The following is a 19,448-nucleotide window of genomic DNA, read 5'->3' as shown; positions in this document are numbered from 1 at the left end:
TAGAGTATATATGACATTATGGTTGATGGCAATTATTATGTTTAAATGGTGTGTGAAATTGGCGATTCATAATATTATATTAATGTCTGCAAGTATGACCCATTTGATGGGTTCATTTGTGTCAGACAGTCATGCAAGAATTCACTTAAAAGTGACAGTAACTAGCACTAGCCCTAACCGAACTGAATCTCACTATAGGCTGCCTACTATGAAAAGCACTGTGTATGCATGGATATCATGTGATGCAATCAGCCCTACTCATATACTCAGTGAATCGCTGGCCGGGCCAGCGAAACCGCCATGGGTACAGGCTGGTGTCTTGTGCATGCAAGGGGTCAGAGGTTCGAATCCTGGGGGTGCCAGGTGACTTCTTTGTTCATCTTCTCTCTAAAATTGTGTGTAAACTGTTAATAAAACTTTGTTTTAAGTTTGTCTTGCTATCAGGTGCATGGCTAGTAAATATTAGTTTTGGAAGCACTTGAAATAATCACATCCATATGATAATGTTACAGTATTGAGCCTAATCAGCACCCCTCCCCTAATTAGCCCCCTCCCTTGGATTTTTGAAATTGACAGCTGTCTATTGTGTCTCCTTTCCGATGCACCTCAACACTAAAAAAATCCTCTAAACCTTCCTAAATAAACCTTCCAGTTTAGAATATTATATGATGATTTTGACACTTCAGTACTTTTTATGATAGTACTTACAAGCATCCAAAAAGAGAATTAACCTTTTCGGTAAATCCCATACGCCTTTGTGAGTAAACCTGAGAACTCATCATTTTACATCACGCCGACTTGCAATGCATAATTGCATAGTAACGATGTTCGATAAATGTTGTGCGTAACGTAAAATGATGAGTTCTCAGGTATACTCGCAAAGGCTTATGGGATTTACTGAAAAGGTCAATTGTTTGTGTCACTCATGGAGGAAGAAATAATGTAGAGTAGATCTGGGGATTGTTTTCCCATCCACCCACCCATCACATATTTGATTCCTAGTGTAATTTGTGTGTGCATTGTGCTGATTATGCCTACTAGCACTACAAACCAAAATAACCATTTACTTTTAAAGTCAGCTATTGTTTTGTCCTTAGGCCTAAATATATTTTTACCATCTCAATTTCATCATGTGAATCAAATTAGGTCAAGTTTGTAATGCATGCTGAGGTTCTGTGGATTGGGTCTTAGCTACATTTATGAACTACATTTATGAAATTATGTCGTTTTTAGGAAAGCCGATGATCATCTCCAAGATTAGACAAAGCACTGGAAGAAATGCACCTCACATCCTGTTTGTAATTTGAGTTTACTTACGTGCAGAGGATGGATTGATCTTCACGGTCTGTAAAAACAAAAATAACAAGAAATATTTAGCATCATGAAAAGAATATAATATTAACAATTAACTCATGAAATGTATATAATCAGCTGAAAAAAAATTAAACATTGTATGATGTATTTCTGAGCTTTGAGTTGGTCTTTCTGACATAATTTACATTTCACAAAATGGAGCATACCAGCATCTACTTTGGAAATATGTGAAAATTAAACCATTTAGGTATTAATAAGTTGGAATGTCGCATCATATAATTGGCTTGGCATAGGCTTACTGTAATTGCATACCAAAATCCCAGTTCGCACCTACTGAGCGGATACAGGCTTTAACTCTCTAATTTCAGAGCATGGTTCTCTTGACATCAAAGCTGCTGGGTAAAAATCTACCATATCATAATGTTCTGCAAAGCTTGTACTAAGCCATAACAAATTTAGTCATGAATCAGAAGAATATCTTGAGTTTTAAACAATACAAACACCTTTCAACAACTTCATCTACACTCATGCAACAAACCTTTATTCATTCATTTGTCTTATCTTTATGAATTTTAGAACAGAATACAATGTTCTAAAAAATGCCTTCAGCAAATTTTTTTCCCCATTGACACTTATTAACCACAAGGAGCAAAAAATCATTCATAAAATTTCTCCCCAAGACAACGAACATCACAACGAGAAAACGCCGGCATCGAAATGTGCTTTGATGCATGTGAAGGCTTCACAAATAACATCTGGTAATGGGATTCTGGATCTGGGCTGATGATTACGGAGGAGAAGATGAGACTACTAAATGGTATAGAGGCTTGTTAACATGATTATATGAGCACAAAACACATGGGGAAAGTACACTTGTAATGACCTATTCAAATGGAAGTAATGATAAAGCTTAAACATACAAACAAAAACAAATATTAAATACATGCTGTAGGCACCCCCAATTCATAGTATTTTGCAGCATTTATCTAATTATTTACCTACTTTCTTTATAGCAGATACTGGAATAAAAAATTCACATAAAAATATTAGAAATTTCCTTTGTAGCAGTGAAACATATTTCCAAAATGTTTTTCTTATGTTTGCCTAACTGATGAAACAGAAAGTGTGAAATGCTTCTCAAACCATAAAGCCCCCCGCATAACTCTGAAAGCCCCTCTGAGTCCCCCGCAGGAAAAGATCCTGGACAGTGGACACGCCGGCGTACATTGTACATGTATGCCTTTCCAGTTTATAACGTTCCTGCTATATACATGTAGAGCTATGGGGTCCAAATGTGACAAATATGGACCCCACAATTATTGAGTCCACAGACACAAACTCTGACATATCAACTTCTATGCATCTTATTCTGGGGTACATTAAATCTGCAAAATTAGGAAAATATAGGACCTGTATGACTGGCCTGTATGTGTCTAGCAGGAATACTGCTTCCTATTGTTGCAGAAAATATGATTGACTTTACATGATATTTATTAGAATAAAATCACAAGTTCCATTAACCTCCATATTCGTTTGCTATAAAACTGCCATATGGAAATCACTACATGAGTTATAACCAAACGCTCAATTAATTATCGGCGCTGCTTCTCCTTGCAATAAATCTTTCGCCACCAAAGGGGTTAATACAGATGTTAATATGTCCATGTTGTGGATAATCCACAATTTATCATCTGATTTCATCCATGTTATAGTTTTCATTCACATGCACTAGATATATTATATTATTGATATGAGCCGCACATCAATCCCACTGGGACTTTGGAGACATGGAGGGGGAAAAGAGAGAAAAGGGAAATGCCTTCTTTTCTCAAACCTTCAGCTAGTCACAGTGAGTCACTGCCAATGGGCAGACAGACATGATGCACTATCTACAGTGTGTATTGCAAAAAAAAAAAAAGAATATTTCAAGAGCCTTTATTGATAAATGATGTCATCAAAATTTTATCAAATAGGTCAAACATTTCCTGGTGTCATCCTTTTTCCTGCAGGTTATCAACATTACATTTCGGGATCTGAATTATCTTAAAAGGGGAGAGTACTAGTAACACGTTTTGCTAATAAAAAATTACAATTTACATGTACCAAATGTTATGTGTAGTGTAGCGAGTCAAAATGTTACTTCCTACCAGGGGTAGCACTAGGTTTTAAAACCAGGGGTTCTCAGAACCCCTGAACCCCCTGAAAGTGTTAAAAATATGCGCTCAAATCCTAAAATAAGGGGTTCTCTAATCTGTCAAGTATTGAATGTACCGTTTCAATATCAGTATCAGATTTTGGTTATGATGTGTTACTACATGTAATAAATAGTTAAGGCCCGGCAAAAAATGCGATCGAGTTTTCACGCTATTCTCGCTATTAACCAACTATCTTGCTTTTTAAGAAAGTCCCCAAGCAGTGTACTTACTATTAAAAGTATTGCTTTATGCCATAAAAGTTCGCCGAATTCCATAAAATGCAATTCAACTTCGGCAAAGTGCAGAATTCAACAGCATTGCAAGTCACATGGACGAGTTAAAAAGCCATGCTTTACTCAATAAAAAATGACATTTCATTGCAAATGAGTTCAAGTTTAGGCCAAATATCATGATATTTATTGAATTACTGGAGTATTTTGACTATAAAACATAATTCAAGGGCAAATTTTTGTCATTTTTTTCTTCTACGGCCTCGTATTTCACCGATGGCATATCTCTACACACCGCCCGTGAAGCATTTCTTTCCGATCCCTAGAATTAGAAATGACCAACTCACATATGTGTAGTCATTCAGTACCGTACTGCAATTAACTCAGTGATTCTAGACAATATCGCAATCTGTGTAATTACGCTGGCGGTGTGTATTTTATTTTTATTTTTAAATTATGTTACAATGCTACGGCGACTTCACTTCAACAACAGTCATTGCATTTTATGTTACATAATTTCTGGACGGGTCGTAAATATTGGAGATCGAAGCTTTTATTTTTCTTTCACATGTTTTCATTTTTCTGCGCGCATGAAAACCCCTGAACTGGTATGCAAAAATGAATATATGCGCTCAAACTTAAAAATATGCGCTGTACGCGCAGAAACGCAGGTTAGCGCGACCCCTGCTTCCTACTGATCTTATAAAATAACCATTCCTTCATTTGATAAACCTCCTTATAATTATTGTTAGCAGTTAAATCTTGTTTGTTTTGTGATGAAGTTAAATCTTTACCAAATGTAACCAATACTTGTCACCAATAATCCAATATTCATCTTTCTATTATATGCATTACAATTGGGACAACTTCAGTTGCATGTGTCACAATATGTACACCATATTGTAGACCACAGACAAATAAAGGTCAAATATTTTAAGGGTTTCCTTTACTATGTACTTGAAAAATATTTTTGTCACTAAGTGACAAAATAAGCGAGGCATTTTGCATTTGGTTCTTCCCCACTGAGCATATACCACGCATAATGGAACCATGTTTTCACTCTATGGCATATAACAATGGCACATAACAAACACTTGACGGTTGCATGTGTCATGCAATGGTCATGCATATTTCATCCAACCGCAATCCTTTGATCATTATTATATTTCATTCAGTGTTTTAAAGAGGGATAGAATAACAGTCCAAGCCAAAATTTGACGTAAACAGGGCATTCCCAGAAAATCGGATGTCCTGCCATGGGTTCAAATTCTCACAAAATTTCACCTACTCAGAGTACTCTATTTTAATCAACTTTTTATATAATAATTAATATCATTCACTCGTTGGACTTTGGAATCTTTATGTAGTATATTTTGTCTTTTCAACCAAATACTGACCCACCAGCTGGCTATATCAGCTGTGTGTATATTTTCTGTTTCTTTTCCCTTATAAAACCTATTTTAAATTTAACCTACAATTTTTTCCACTAATTATGAACCTAGACACTTTGATTTTATCTTCCAAACAAATTAAAGATGTCTGAAATGAATTGCACATTTTCAATGTTAAAGCGTAACTGACAGGAAATTTAAAGGCATACTATTTCCAAAGATTAATCAGAAAGGGAGGAAAAAACTGTAGTCAAACTGCTGATACTACTGATGCTGATATAAGTGGTAATCAAAAAATAAATAAAAGAAAAAAAGAATCAATGAATTGTTCATAATTATGCATAATGTCAACTACACCTGCCAAAATAGTGAACAATTAGGCTAGGCTAACCAAGATTAAATGAATATTAGTAGAATATGACAGCAATGAATAAATACAATCAAATAAGAATTATGATGAGCAAACATTTGAATGTCTATTTAGACAGACTATCGATCATGTTACTACTTTTATTATTATCTAATGATTTAGCTGAATTCGTATTTATCCAACTTGTATCAGGACTATGAGTCTATGAACCACAAAAATCAAGTTAAAAATGTTGATATTACAAAGCATTTATTTATCAAAGGGGTGCTAAAATATGGACTGTTTTTTATTAAAAATGAAAGGCAAAAAAATCAAATAACCAGCATGGATGCCAGTGATGCTTATTGCGTTGTCACAAACACCCTTCAACAACAAATTTATATCACATCTACTTATTTTATTTGATCCCTACTCTGATCCTTAAATAACAACATTTATTTTAGGAACCATATCTCATAAATGGTATTACTATTTTTATTGCAATATAGTCCCAATGTAAATTTGTAACACATGAATTGTACACATGTGTCACAATTTATTGCCAAATATTTTTATAGGTCTGATCTTTTGACTTTTCCCCCTGAAACTTTATTTAGACCAGAAACAACATTAATGTAAGCATATTGGCATGGTCTGTAGGGCTTAAAATAAAAGAGGCTTACTTTAAGTTATGTTTTCATTTATGTTGTGGGAATAGATTACCTTAGAATGAGGTTCAATCAAAGTTGCTTGCATATCACACCACAGATTATTAGAAATGGCAGGGACAGTGAAATGGTGATTAATGTTATGCAATTTTCAATCAATAACATTAATTACAGTAATTCAGGTCAACTAATAAATACTGATGAGGTTTAAAGATCAATATCAATTGAATTCATTCAATTGATAAGAATGATTAGATACAGTGGTCAAAATGATATTGAAAATGAATAAATATCTGCTTATGTGAAGTTTATATGTTACCTGTAATTATTTTCAAAGTTTTAGGGGCCTGAGCTTTCGATCCTAGCAGGATCTTTATCAAAGGCAGATATTACTAAATTTTTAATAAATAGGCTATTTTTGTGGATAAGCAGTTTTCAACAGCTCTCTTTTTAACGCTGTAATAATTTTAATAAATGTGTAAAATACATTTTGGTTGCAAGTCAGTTTGAACACTTCTTACCAAACTTTAAAATTCAACAATATACCAAAATGGCTACATGAAAGAGACTAAATAAACTCCCTTGATGCAAATCAGTAAGTATTGAAATCACTTGGAAATATTTTAAACACACTTGTGGTTTCCAAAGGATTTGGTATCCAGTATTTTTATGTTTTCAAACCTAAACAAATCCACCCACTGTGACAGGATGAATTTCAAACTATGATATGGAATATAGCCCTAACCCAAATACCATGGCTAAACACCTTGACATCGACCCTTCTGATAAGGAACTAAGGCCAAGTCTAAAGGCTGCTTTATAGGTCATGGGCAAATAATACATAACATAATACCATTTGGTCTGTGGTCAGACAATGAATCAGACATTGCATTCACAAGTTCTGGAGTTTGTATTCAACCTACACGTAGTTCCCGATGTGGTGTACAGTATCTAGATTTATGGACACCCATTTTGAAGATGTTGATATAGATGGCTTCCAGTGTCATATTTGCCTTTTTATAGCCTGCCTTGAGTGTCCTATTTGTACAGATTACATTTCCCATTTCCAATGACAATGTGCAAAATTAATGTTCTTTAATATTCAACATAATGACAGTGTCAGGGTAGATGGGGGAAATTCTGCCTACCCCTCCAACAAAATTCTGGTGCTGTCACTGCACTGAATTATTGAAAAGTGTAGACCTGCGCGGATAGGCCATGATCATCATAGGTCATATATCATTGCGATGAATTATTAACTCTATAATGTAGAGAAAAAGTGGACATTTTCATAAAATAAATTGTTTGTAATTGGCCAATTTTGTATTGTCTCACTTGTTTTAAAACTCACAATGTTCCAAGTTTCCTAAAGTTACAGTATGATATACATGTATCAATGTGCTTTGTTAATGTCACAATAACTGCCTTGGAATGTAAAAAGCATGAAAATACATGTAGCACAATTATGTCCACATTTATAGTAGCATAATGCAGCTATCATTTTCATTCACACTCAAAATATTATGATACACAGCATACCACTGGCTAGAGAAATCTTATCCAGCCTGTGTGACCATCTAAATACCCTCTGGTCTAATTGCAAAATGTATATCTAATGACTGCCTAGTGATTTAGCTATTTCTGTTTTGCTGTAAACAAATGGATGTTTGTCTTTTGTGACTTTGGAATTGTATGTTGATATAGTGTTATACTAGTGTAGGCCTAGGCCCTATTGTAAGCCTATTTCAAGAATTGAAGAAAACATTCTTTTCTACAATGCCAGGTGAGTGAAGATGTAGGGGTCAATGTTAATCTGAGAAGGGTCAAATTTTAAATTTTGGCCATTTTATAAAAAAGAAATATGAGAGTTACTCAATGTGAACAACCTTGTCCCAGTACATCACTTTTTAAAGCGATTTTTATCTGCAATGTCTTAGGGAAACTTGGGAGATATAAGTTTGTAGCTCTAAAAGTATACACACATTGGACAACACTTGATTGTCCATGACAACATCTCCCATTCTAGCAACATCTCATCTGCCTGGCAGATTTCTTGGCTGGCAACGACTGATGAGAATCACAACCATGTATGTTTGTTTTATTGACCTCAAAGGGCTTCCTCATAAATCCTAAACATAACACAACAAGACTGAGGTTTTAGCAAGATTTGACTTCAGTCTAATACTCCATCCAACTGATATGCTGTGACCATGACCTGAGCCAGGACATATCATACCTGTCACTGAGATCAAGAAATGTAAACCAAGGGATTTGGGGTTATCCATGGTCTCTGAAGATGACCAATACCTGATAAGTGGTCCACAAGTGGTAGCTCCTCACCACATGTGGTCCTATGTCAGCTAACCTGGTTTGACTGGGTCCATTCTCAATGGCCCAAGGCTGAGTCTCATAAATTATGGGAGTTGGTTAACACTATCCCTTGTTTATGGTGAAGTAAACATCATTTGCATCAACCATGACCTTACATGACCTACTGGGTTGAAAACTGAGATCAATGTTGATGATACTTACAAATGTTGATGAAAAATAATATGTGTAAACAAGCAATAATATTGGCTTTGAGTGGCTTGCAGATATTTTGGACACTACATGTACATGTATGCCTAAACCTTTCGGCAGATGGTTATTGCAGTTTTTGACCAGTACATCAACTGGTATCAGTGGTAATGTTTGTATCTATTTGAACAAAATGACACCTCTGCATTTATTCTACTCAAACACAATCATCATGTTCTTGATACATAAATAACAACTAAAACAACAAAATACTCAAAAACCACTCAGGTATGCAATACCAACATTAGTACTGACCTTGACATTCCTGTGATTGAAAAACAATTTGTACCATTGTGACATTATGACTTTTGGATGACATGCATGATAAATTAACAGGTTTTGTTTTCAGTTTGACCTTGAAATATCTATAGAAATGTGCAAAATCATATGCACTGAAATATGTAGGCTTAATATAATAGAGTATTTCTTTATTACGTCTCAAAACAAGTTTTTGTGTTCTTTTTTAAATTCAAATTTCCTCAGACTGTTTCTTGCTGTTAATAGCGAGCCTCCTGTCAAGTTGCATATTAAGCCGATTATTTTAAACTTAGCTTTACGTAAGACGCAAAATTAAGAATTACTAACTTGCCAACTAGGCACAAAATTTAATTTAATGGGTTTATATTCACAATAGGAGCACCAAACTACATTCAGTATTACTTGCAACCAACCTTACCCATAGAACTTACAATTAAACAATACCGTAGGTCAGAGGTCATGCTACGTGTTCTTGTAAATGGAGTAGCATACAACCACCTTAGCAACATAGCCCTATGGGTACTTGGCATGTGGCACAGTGAACGTGCTAGAATGGGGAAAACGTTGGGGAGAAGGCACCCGAAACTATGCAGCAGGCAGTGATAATCAGCCACAGAGAATGTCACTTGCATATTTTGCCTTCCTGACTTTACCAACTAAACCAAACCCAGCGCCTTTGGTGATGGAGTTATATAAATAGCAATAGCATCCAGGTTACTGCAGAAAGTTTCCATGAAATGCGAGGTCAAACTCCATTCTTTATGGAATAGATAAGATGATTGGTAAAATTATGTGGTACCACACACAAAAAAAATATATATTGAAGTGTTTTAATGTTCAGTTTGAAAGTAACTTGCTCAAAGTTCATTTACATTTGCAGATCAGGTAAATGTATTAAACAAGACTGACTGAATTATAGGATCACTGGCATACAATTAAAAACAAAAAAAAAAATAATTAAAAAAAACACGAAACAGGTCTATTGCATACAATATCTGGTGCAAAGTTAAAATACAGGCCTCATCAATGAATTGATCAATCAATCAATAGGGAACTATTTACATTTAAATTTAACTAAAACGATGCAATAAATTAATAAAAACAATGTACCTTGTCAACAAAATGCATTGGTTCAATCTTGGTTGCACATGAGCCATGTCATTGAAACAAATCCATTTCCCATTTATTTGTTTTTATATAAAACATAATATTTGTATTAGAATATAAAGCTGCATGGAATGTTATGTCATGTTCATAAACCTGGAACTTTAACACACATGACTTCATAATGTAGACATGAATCAAATCAATACTAACATAATCTCAAGTTATCTGCATACAATACAAATAAGAATTTTCCCCAAAACTTAGCTTGACAACAACAACATTAAATATTGATTTGCAAGAGCGGTACACTACAATTGTACATGTGTCACTGTACATACGTGTATCAATGTTGCAGAGAGCATCTATCTTAAAATTTAAAACATACAGGCCCTACAAGATAACATAGGTATACTTGACAATTTGATTTTACACTTTGCCTGTTTTTATTGATTGCAGAACCTACCAACCTATTCTGATTTATCAAAACATTTTGACTGTCGAACAACTTCCAAACAAGCCAAATCATGTTGTTTGGACCATTGAAAAATGTCAAAAATTGCACGCTTTAGAAGTTAAATTGCTACTTATCTAGCTAAGGCCTATTTGAAAATACAAGACCATATATTTTCTGTGGCAGTTTTCTTTTTAAACTGTCAAAATACAACAAACAAATTCAATAAATATATCCAAGGGTCCAAGGTAATAACATGCAGAGAAACCATTGAACCAGAATACCATGCATATGTGGACTAATAGGCTTACCTGGACCTGGATCTTAATACCTAGCTATTTCACCAAGGTTCTATTGCATTTCACCTGAATATAGTCGTGTTCACATTTTGAGTTACACCCGGCGTAAACTTACGCTAACATTGATCAAAATTCCACAAATATTTTCCCTACTCCTACCAAGCGTGTCCACACCTAGCCTACTCCTAGCACTACGCCAATTAGTTCCACCAAGCATTCACTTCTGGTCGGCGTAAACATTGGCTACCACTTCCGGTGTTTCTGTGACCTTTATCAACTGCGCGATATGTAATTTCTTAGTTCTGACTAACAAAAGGTCATACTTACACCGGGTGTCAGGAGTAGCAGCGTTCACATTGCAACTTACGCCTGGCGGAGGTTACACCCAGCTCGCTACTCCTGACTTTTGTCAGGAGTAAATCGTCGGACGTACGCCTGGAGGAACTTACGCTGACCATCATTCACACTGCACCTACTCCTGGCAGGGCCTACCGCTACTCCTAGCAACTAACGCCGATCAAGTTCCGCCGGGCGTACGTCCGACAATGTGAACACGACTTATATCAGGTAGCCTACATATAATATGGAACAATCAAGCAACTGTACTACCACTGTAGGGTAGGGCCTATGTACAGTTTTCAGTATTCCACACAGACATATTGCATATGAAGAATGTCCTTTTATTATCAGAATTTGACTTTTCGATGGCACAGGCTTCGACAACAAGTTGTGGAATACACAGTTTTTGTAACCTCATACATGTACATCCGGGAAAAAAAGTGTAATTTTGGGGTTTTGTCCTCACATACTGACAATTGTTTGAGATTCTGTGACAAGTGGACATTAGGACCTTATAAATACTTTATACATGTACACAAGTGAAACAATTAAATATTGGCAATGCACAAATAATTGTTTTTATTAAATGTTTTAAGAATTCCACTTTGTCTCTCAACAACACTTGTTGTCACTGAGCTGAATATCCTGTATCATCTCAATACAAATAAAATGGATTCACTCAATTGAGATCATGTCATGCACATCCATATTCATTGCTATTTACCATGTTGATCTTTGACCTACCCAAAAGATATAATCAAAGTTATCAGAGCAATAAACTGTTCTGATATTCTATAATGGGTGATGAGGTACTGCCCTTTTCCAATTTATTGCACCATTCTGTACAATACATTTATGAACACTTGAAGTATGGGTTTTAAGTACCAGTATAGCTGGAAATGTGAGAAAACTTCATTATTACAATCTGATATCACTAAATATCAGCTATCTTCAGTAGATACCAACATTAGCCAAATCTGATAGCAGCCATCTTTAGTGGATACTAACATTAACAGTGTGCCGGGACATTGTTCTTTTTTGACCCATAAAGCAGTACTAACCTTTTTGATTGTACATAGGAACATTAAATGCTGGTTCCTACAATAAACTCACTTTTGGGGGATTTGATTGCAGGTACCCTCTGTCTCGCCTTCCCCCGCCCGTGGTATGGTTGTGTATGTTTCAGGGCACTTTCATTTTAATCAATATGCCGAAGAGCAGGGTATTTGATGCACATGTGTTGTGGACTGGGAGGCGCTGTGGGTCCCCAAGATACTGTCTATGGATACACTCACTTGGGGGTGGTTGGAGGTGTCCTCTGCCTTACATACCCCTGCCCGCTCAAGGGGAGGCACCCAGCCTATACGGTTTTCTATGGTTCGGACCATGAATATACTACCTGTACATTATCTATGTATCAATTAGAGGCATGTGAAATAAATTAAAATAAGTGCAATGTCTTGTCCAATGTTTCTTCTGTTAAGACCCAAGTATCCACATACAATGAAATAATTGAACACGCCTTTGGCTTTATTGCAATGGTCTGATGTCTAGGCTATACAGGGTCTTGATGAGTAAATATTTGTTCACTTGCAACATGAATACAGACATACATTGTACTGCACTAGTAAGCATACTAAGCTTGTGATGAAATAATATGCAGACATTTCCCTCCTTCAAGATGTTGAGGAGGCCAACCTGTTCCTAATGTGCTGAAAATGTCATGTTATTACTTCCCTAATCACAGTAAACATGATGCATGGTTTATTCTATAAATAATGTTCCCGCCTACATGTACATGAATGTACAGTAGTACAAAATTACCCAAGCAGTGTAGCACAATTACTTAATAAATCCTGTGAACTGTCTCATTTCGTGTTACTGAAATTTCTAGTTCCCCACATTTTTCCTGGTTATTTACCTTCCAAAATTCATCTTCATATATGGTAATTATTTTCACATTCTATTTCATGTCAGTTTGCCATAAAGACAAATCCTTTATTATGGAAATGCAACATTTGTTTATGTTTTTCCCACTTGATACAAATCTAGTGCCTACATGTATACTGTAGGCTGATATGTTGTAATTCATTGCTTTCGACACGCCTATTCAAATAATACATGAGAAGCAGATCTGAAACTAGGAGGAAGCATCTGCTCACACTATACATCCAACATTATTTTCTTAATGATAACAGACTTGAGATAAAATGAGCAGACACTTTGTTTAGGTGGTGTGCACCGGCATGTAACCGATGCTGTATAACTTTTATTAGCATTATGCAACCCACTTTGTTGCTATTATTAGCGTTGCTAAGAAAAGATGGCGACTACTTGACTCTAGGGTAGCTTGATCTTGATTTAAACACGAGCCGAGCCCAGCGTCATACCGCAAACTTAATTCATGTTCATCTGCACCTCAAATCAAGTCTACATAAAGATAAAGTGTTCACTCTTGCAAAAAATAATATATAGTGATTATTAAAATTTGGGAACCATAAGCGGTTAAGGTGGTTATGGAGGCATTATAAAAGTGCTCCAAGCATATTTTAAACAGATTAATTCAGCATCGAAGTGGTTACGTAATTCTCTTGGTTACCGGATCACGCTATTTTGATATCCTTCGAGTACCATATACTTTGTGTAGTGATTGTTTCGATCGTAGTTCATTACTCTGGCGCGTGATCCCGTTGGCATAGTAACATTACGTAACTTCGATACTGAATTGAGTAGAGCAAAGTACACTGATCAATATGCCTTTTGTTTGGAGTCAATCGGACATACGGCTTTCAAATATATCAATTTATATTTTTCTTTGTATCCTATTGTTTTTATCAATAATCAATAAAGTTAATGAGCTAAAATGACTGGAGAAGCTCATTAACATATAATTTTTGCCAATATTTTGCTAAAAATCCATGCATAAATGTTCAGGGTACTTTTATTTTGCATAATTTTGCCCTGAAACTTGTCAAAGTGTTTCTAATATGTTCTAATGTATTATATAGTGAAGCCGCCCCCTAATTTGCATATTTGCATAATTAATTAGCATTTATGCATATTAGCTCATTAATTATGCAAATATGCAAATTAGAGGGCTTTCACTATATAATACATTAGAACATATTAGAAACACTTTGACCAAGTTTCAGGCAACAGTATGCAAAATAAAAGTACCCTGAACATATTTATACATTGATTTTTAGCAAAATATTGGCAAAAATTACATATTAATGAGCCTTTCCAGTCCTTTTAGCTCATTAACTATATTGATTATTGACAAAACAATAGGATACAAAGAAAATATAAATTGATGTATTATGGAAACCGTATGTCCGATTTGCTTCAAACAAAAGGCATATTGGTCAGTGTACTTTACCCTACTCAATTAATCTGTTTAAAACATGCTCAAAGCATTTTCTAATTTCTAGAAAATGCATCCAATACCACCTTAAGCCAATGCATGCAGCATATTTTCCTCTAAAAATTGGGAGTACATGTACATATACAACATTGTGTAACTCGGAAATCACTACTCTATAGTCAGTTAGAGAATTGTAATTTTTTATATGGAAACCCAAAGTGCGATGCTATTGCATTCCAATATTTGAATGTGTAATGTGATTACAAACTACTTTAAGCTTTGGTATACCTGTATATTACACTCTTCCCCTTCATTCAATATGATAGGATCCATGTCACAAAGTCACTTGGTGAACTGTCATCTCTGAAGAACAATAGGCCATTACCATGGCAACCATGCAAATGTTTAGTTACCAAGACACCACCTTAAATCTAGCCCCTGGTTGTGAAATGTCTAGAGTTTCAGTAATACAAGAGAATTATCCCTACTAAGGGCTCCAAAATGACGACCTGAGCTGTATGCGCAAATCTTGTGAAAGAATTGCAATACCGGTACACACAATGTTGGCAATTCTCTCCTATGTACTATGTAAAAGTTTTATCACAAAAGGTATGAATTGAAGCTGACAGAAGTAGTTGTACTTCAAAACTTATTTTGATCTATTCTACACTTAAATAGCCTTTGGTACTCCAAACAGAGTGTAAAAAGGGCAGTTTTGCAAGGAAAAAGTTCAGAAGAAAAAAATGCACAAATTCAGCTAGTATTTATGGATTCAATAACACAATATCAAAAAATTATCTAAAAATAATCGAGGGTGGCTGATTAATTCTAATTTCATCTACAATATCATATTATTACGTTTCAAGACCAAGATCACATTCTTTTGTTTCGTTCCCGTGGGATACAAAATATAGAAAATGCAACAAGAGTGACATTGATGTATGAATATTATCGGCAGGACATCAACACAACTTCCAATCAATCACAGACTCGTTGACAACATTGCAACTGACAGTTGTAATAGCATAAGTATGTGAACATTGCAACAAAACTATGTAAAAAGGTAAATAAGAACAGGGGAAGAGATTCACAGAAATTATAGCGAGACAATACATGACAGTTCTGTGCAATCCATGTACAAACTCTTGATGGAGATAATAAGGTTAAAGGGTCTGGGTGGGAGACTGGGGTAACAAAAACATTTTAAATTACAGCCTCAAGTGTCATTTCATGTCAACCTTTTCCTTTGTTTTTATTAATTTCTTAGTACTTAAACGTATTTCCGAACGTAGCATCAAATGTACATGGTATCTATTCAAAATCCAGTCACAAGAGAGTGGTTTTGAATAGATTCCACGTACGCTTGATGTACGTTGTTTGGAAATCGCAAATCTCTCTATTTTGTGGCATAAAACTTCAACTTCAAGCAAAACAAGATTATTACTCTCAAACAAGGTGATCTTAAATTGCATAAAACTGAGATAGACTGACTTATTTCATATTATTAAGGAGAACATTTGCCATGAATTCAATTGATATTAATCACCATCATCTTCGTCAAGCTGTCAGGACAAAACTTCAGTGCATTAATCAGCAACACTAGACATCTTCAATAAGTTGACTATGTGTAAATGCACACCCATGTAACTAATGTGACAAAATTGACAATGACTGTCATGGAAGAAGTGGCACTGAACGACTGACTAGCCCATAACGTTCTCACATGTTCTTACAGGATCTTCAAACCTGACTTAAATGAGAGAGAGGACATTAAAGTGTCACTTCTTTCTTTAAAAGCAATCCACAATTGTCTTGTGTCAAAACACAAAGGTCTGATCTTTAAACAATGTGACACAGTTGAAAAAAAAGGTTTGATAAAATGAGAACATTGTAATCTATAGATAATTTTTTTTTAATGTTTAATTTGTCTGAATCAAGCAGGAAAATGACTGAAAATTAATTTCATTTTAAAATGCGGAGGGAAACCAGGAAATTCCAAGTATTTGAAATGACAACAAACCACAATTGCTGCTTTAATTCTTGAAGGAAAAAAACCATCTCAGCGTAACGTCTCATACTTAATTATGCCTCCTGCTAATTGATTTCCGTTCTAACTTGTGAAATTAACGAGTCAGCAGACTCGCAACATCAGTCAACTGGGAGGGGGCCTACAAATGAGAAATATGAGATAGATATATTACTGATCAACAACTCAATCGTGTCAATGAGTGAAAAAACAACAACAAATGTTACCCAGAATCACAAAGTCAAAAACTACAAATCTTTTTATTTTTTAAATTTTGTTAAGCTGTTAACGTTCTGGGAGTTTCAGAATGCAGATTACAATCTTTTTTGTTTGTTCATGTTTTGCTTTATTTGTTTCTTCATTTTTTAAGTTCTAGACAAGATTGTCTTTTAAAATGATAATCTGCAGAAAATTAATTAAAGATTTTAGCCCCTGAGCTTGATAATTTTACTCTGGAATTTCTAATTTGTTTGCATCCTAAAGTGATCACTATTTACAAATTTAAAGAAAAATTTGCAAATTTAAAGAACAATTAAACTTTGTATAATACTTTTGATAATTACTGACAATGACCTGTACTTTTCATGCCTCTTGACTTATGCATACATCCAGAACCAACTCCCAAGGCAACATGCTTAAAATCTGCTCTTCCAAAATTTGCTATCAATACACAAAATAGAGAATTTTATTATCTGCAAAATGTTGTATTTCTTGTAGTAAAATCACTCAGACCTATGTAAAAATGTATATTGCATAAGATGCATATTATATTGGTAATACTGTACATTTATCACCCAAGTACATTTTGAAGCCTTTTACTTCCAACTTAATTTTAAATAATAAGTTGACAGATCATACATGTATTAATTACAGATGGAATTTGAATTTAAGTATAAGTTTGACTAGACAAGACAGAATATAAAGTACGTAGGCCTATCAGTAATTTATCACAGTCAACCTCTGTATGGCTGCCTATCTATTTAGTTCTGTTGCATGACCTGACAGCATGTATAGTTGACTCAGACTAGGAACAAAAATGGAACGTGTTCATCTTTAGGCTAAATAGGGCAATAATTATTTGCAAACTGAGGTATAACTCACGTACAATACTCGACATTTCAAGCATAATAGCATATTTCATAAATATGTGACTTTTCACCTCAAATAGTCATTCAAATGAATTAAAGAAAGGCTATAAAATTAAAGCCGAGTGCGAGTTTATTTAGGCTTAAAGATTAACAAAAGTGTAAAGATCCTAAGCAAACTTGAGAAATAAAAGTTTTTATTTAAAAAAAATTACTAAACGATTTTGAAAATCAATTTTTAAACGAATTTCAATTTCTGTTCATTTTACAAATATAGCACTCATTCAAAACTTTACACATACCGAATTTGTAAATTTGTCTTGTAAGTTTTATCAAAAAACATTTATATTTTTATGTGAATTTGAATGTTGGTAATTCAGTCAAATTAAGTTCTCCACCATTCCTTTAATGAAAATGATTCAAAAGGTGAGAACAATAAGCCCTCAAAATGATGTGGAGAAACAAAATGTACATTTATCAGTCACAATATTATGACATGATTATTATGCCTATTGAAACCCTGATAATCATCCCTCTGATATTCAAAATATTTGAGCTATGTGATTGTGAACCACAACTATTATGCCCACTACCTGTGAGTTTCTTTGGGGTTGAGACATTTCCCTGAACCTTCCATATCCAAGACATCATATTAGCCACATAAAGGTGATCTCATTGTTTTGGCAACAAGAGCTCATGTCAAGTTGAGGGACAATACCCACCTGATAATTTGAAGCCAAACTTCTATACTTTGAGTTATATGGTGTCTTGTCTCAAGTAACGTCAGTGTGTTAACATGGTTGCCCCGGATGGACTAGTTGCACTTTTACGCTCTGCGGAATTTAGGTTAGCACACAATTCGAAAATGCCACTACGACATCCAACAAGGTGTTACTCTCAACTTGAGACAAGACACTATAGCTTAGGGAACAAACCAAAAGATCGATGACGTCCTATAAACGAAACTAGTTTCGTTTAGGGGGGAGGGGGTAAAAATACTCGATTACGTTTGTACAAAAACATCGGTCTGAAGAATGTGTCATTATAATTATTATGTCAAAATTTTCAACATTTCATTACTACGTTTCTGGCAGGGAGGGAGGGCAGGGGTCGAAATAAGCGATAGCCCGATAGCCATGGCTATTAGGTTTTCTGTCGGGCTATTGGGTTTTATCTCCATGTAGCCCGTCAATACAGGGGTTTTCATGCGCCAAGAAAAATGAAAACATGTGAAAGAAAAATAAAAGCTTCGATCTCCAATATTTACGGCCTGTCCAGAAATTATGTAACATAAAATGCAATGTAACGACATTTGTTGAAGTGAAGTCACCGTATCATTGTAACATAATTTAAAAATAGAAATAAAATACACTCCCGCATAATTACACAGATTGCGATATTGTCTAGAACCACTGCTGCTAAGTTATTGCAGTGCTGAATGATGACACGTACATGAGTTGGAAAATTTTCTAATTCTAGGGATCGGAAAGAAATGCTTTGTGGGTGGTGTGTAGAGATATGCCATCGGTGAAATACGCCACAATGATCGGCCGTAGAAGAAAAAAAATGACAAAAAGTTGCCCTTGAATTATGTTTTATAGTCATCATACTCCAGTAATTCAATAAATATCATAATATTTGGCCTAAACTTGAACTCATTTGCAATGAAATGTCATTTTTATTGAGAAATGCATGGGTTCCATGTGGTGCCAATGGTGTTGAATTCTGCACTTTGCAAGTTTACTGCATTTTGTGGAATTCGCTAACTTTTATGGCATAAAGCAACACTTTTATA

The 19,448-nt window shown here is 34.9% G+C and overlaps 1 protein-coding gene across 1 annotated transcript in view; it reads right to left on the bottom strand.

The window, feature by feature from the left end:
- The window catches only part of LOC140151403 (myosin-10-like), a 116,866-nt gene that overhangs the window by 83,674 nt on the left and 13,744 nt on the right, over positions 1-19,448 (bottom strand). The window contains 1 exon segment of the mRNA XM_072173730.1: positions 1,318-1,345. Coding sequence (XP_072029831.1) covers positions 1,318-1,345 — 28 coding nt within the window.

Source organism: Amphiura filiformis, chromosome 4 (genome assembly GCF_039555335.1).
Source record: "Amphiura filiformis chromosome 4, Afil_fr2py, whole genome shotgun sequence".
Classification (NCBI taxonomy): domain Eukaryota; kingdom Metazoa; phylum Echinodermata; class Ophiuroidea; order Amphilepidida; family Amphiuridae; genus Amphiura; species Amphiura filiformis.
The sequence above is the reverse complement of the archived record's forward strand: the minus strand, read 5'-3'. Positions and strand labels throughout refer to the sequence as shown.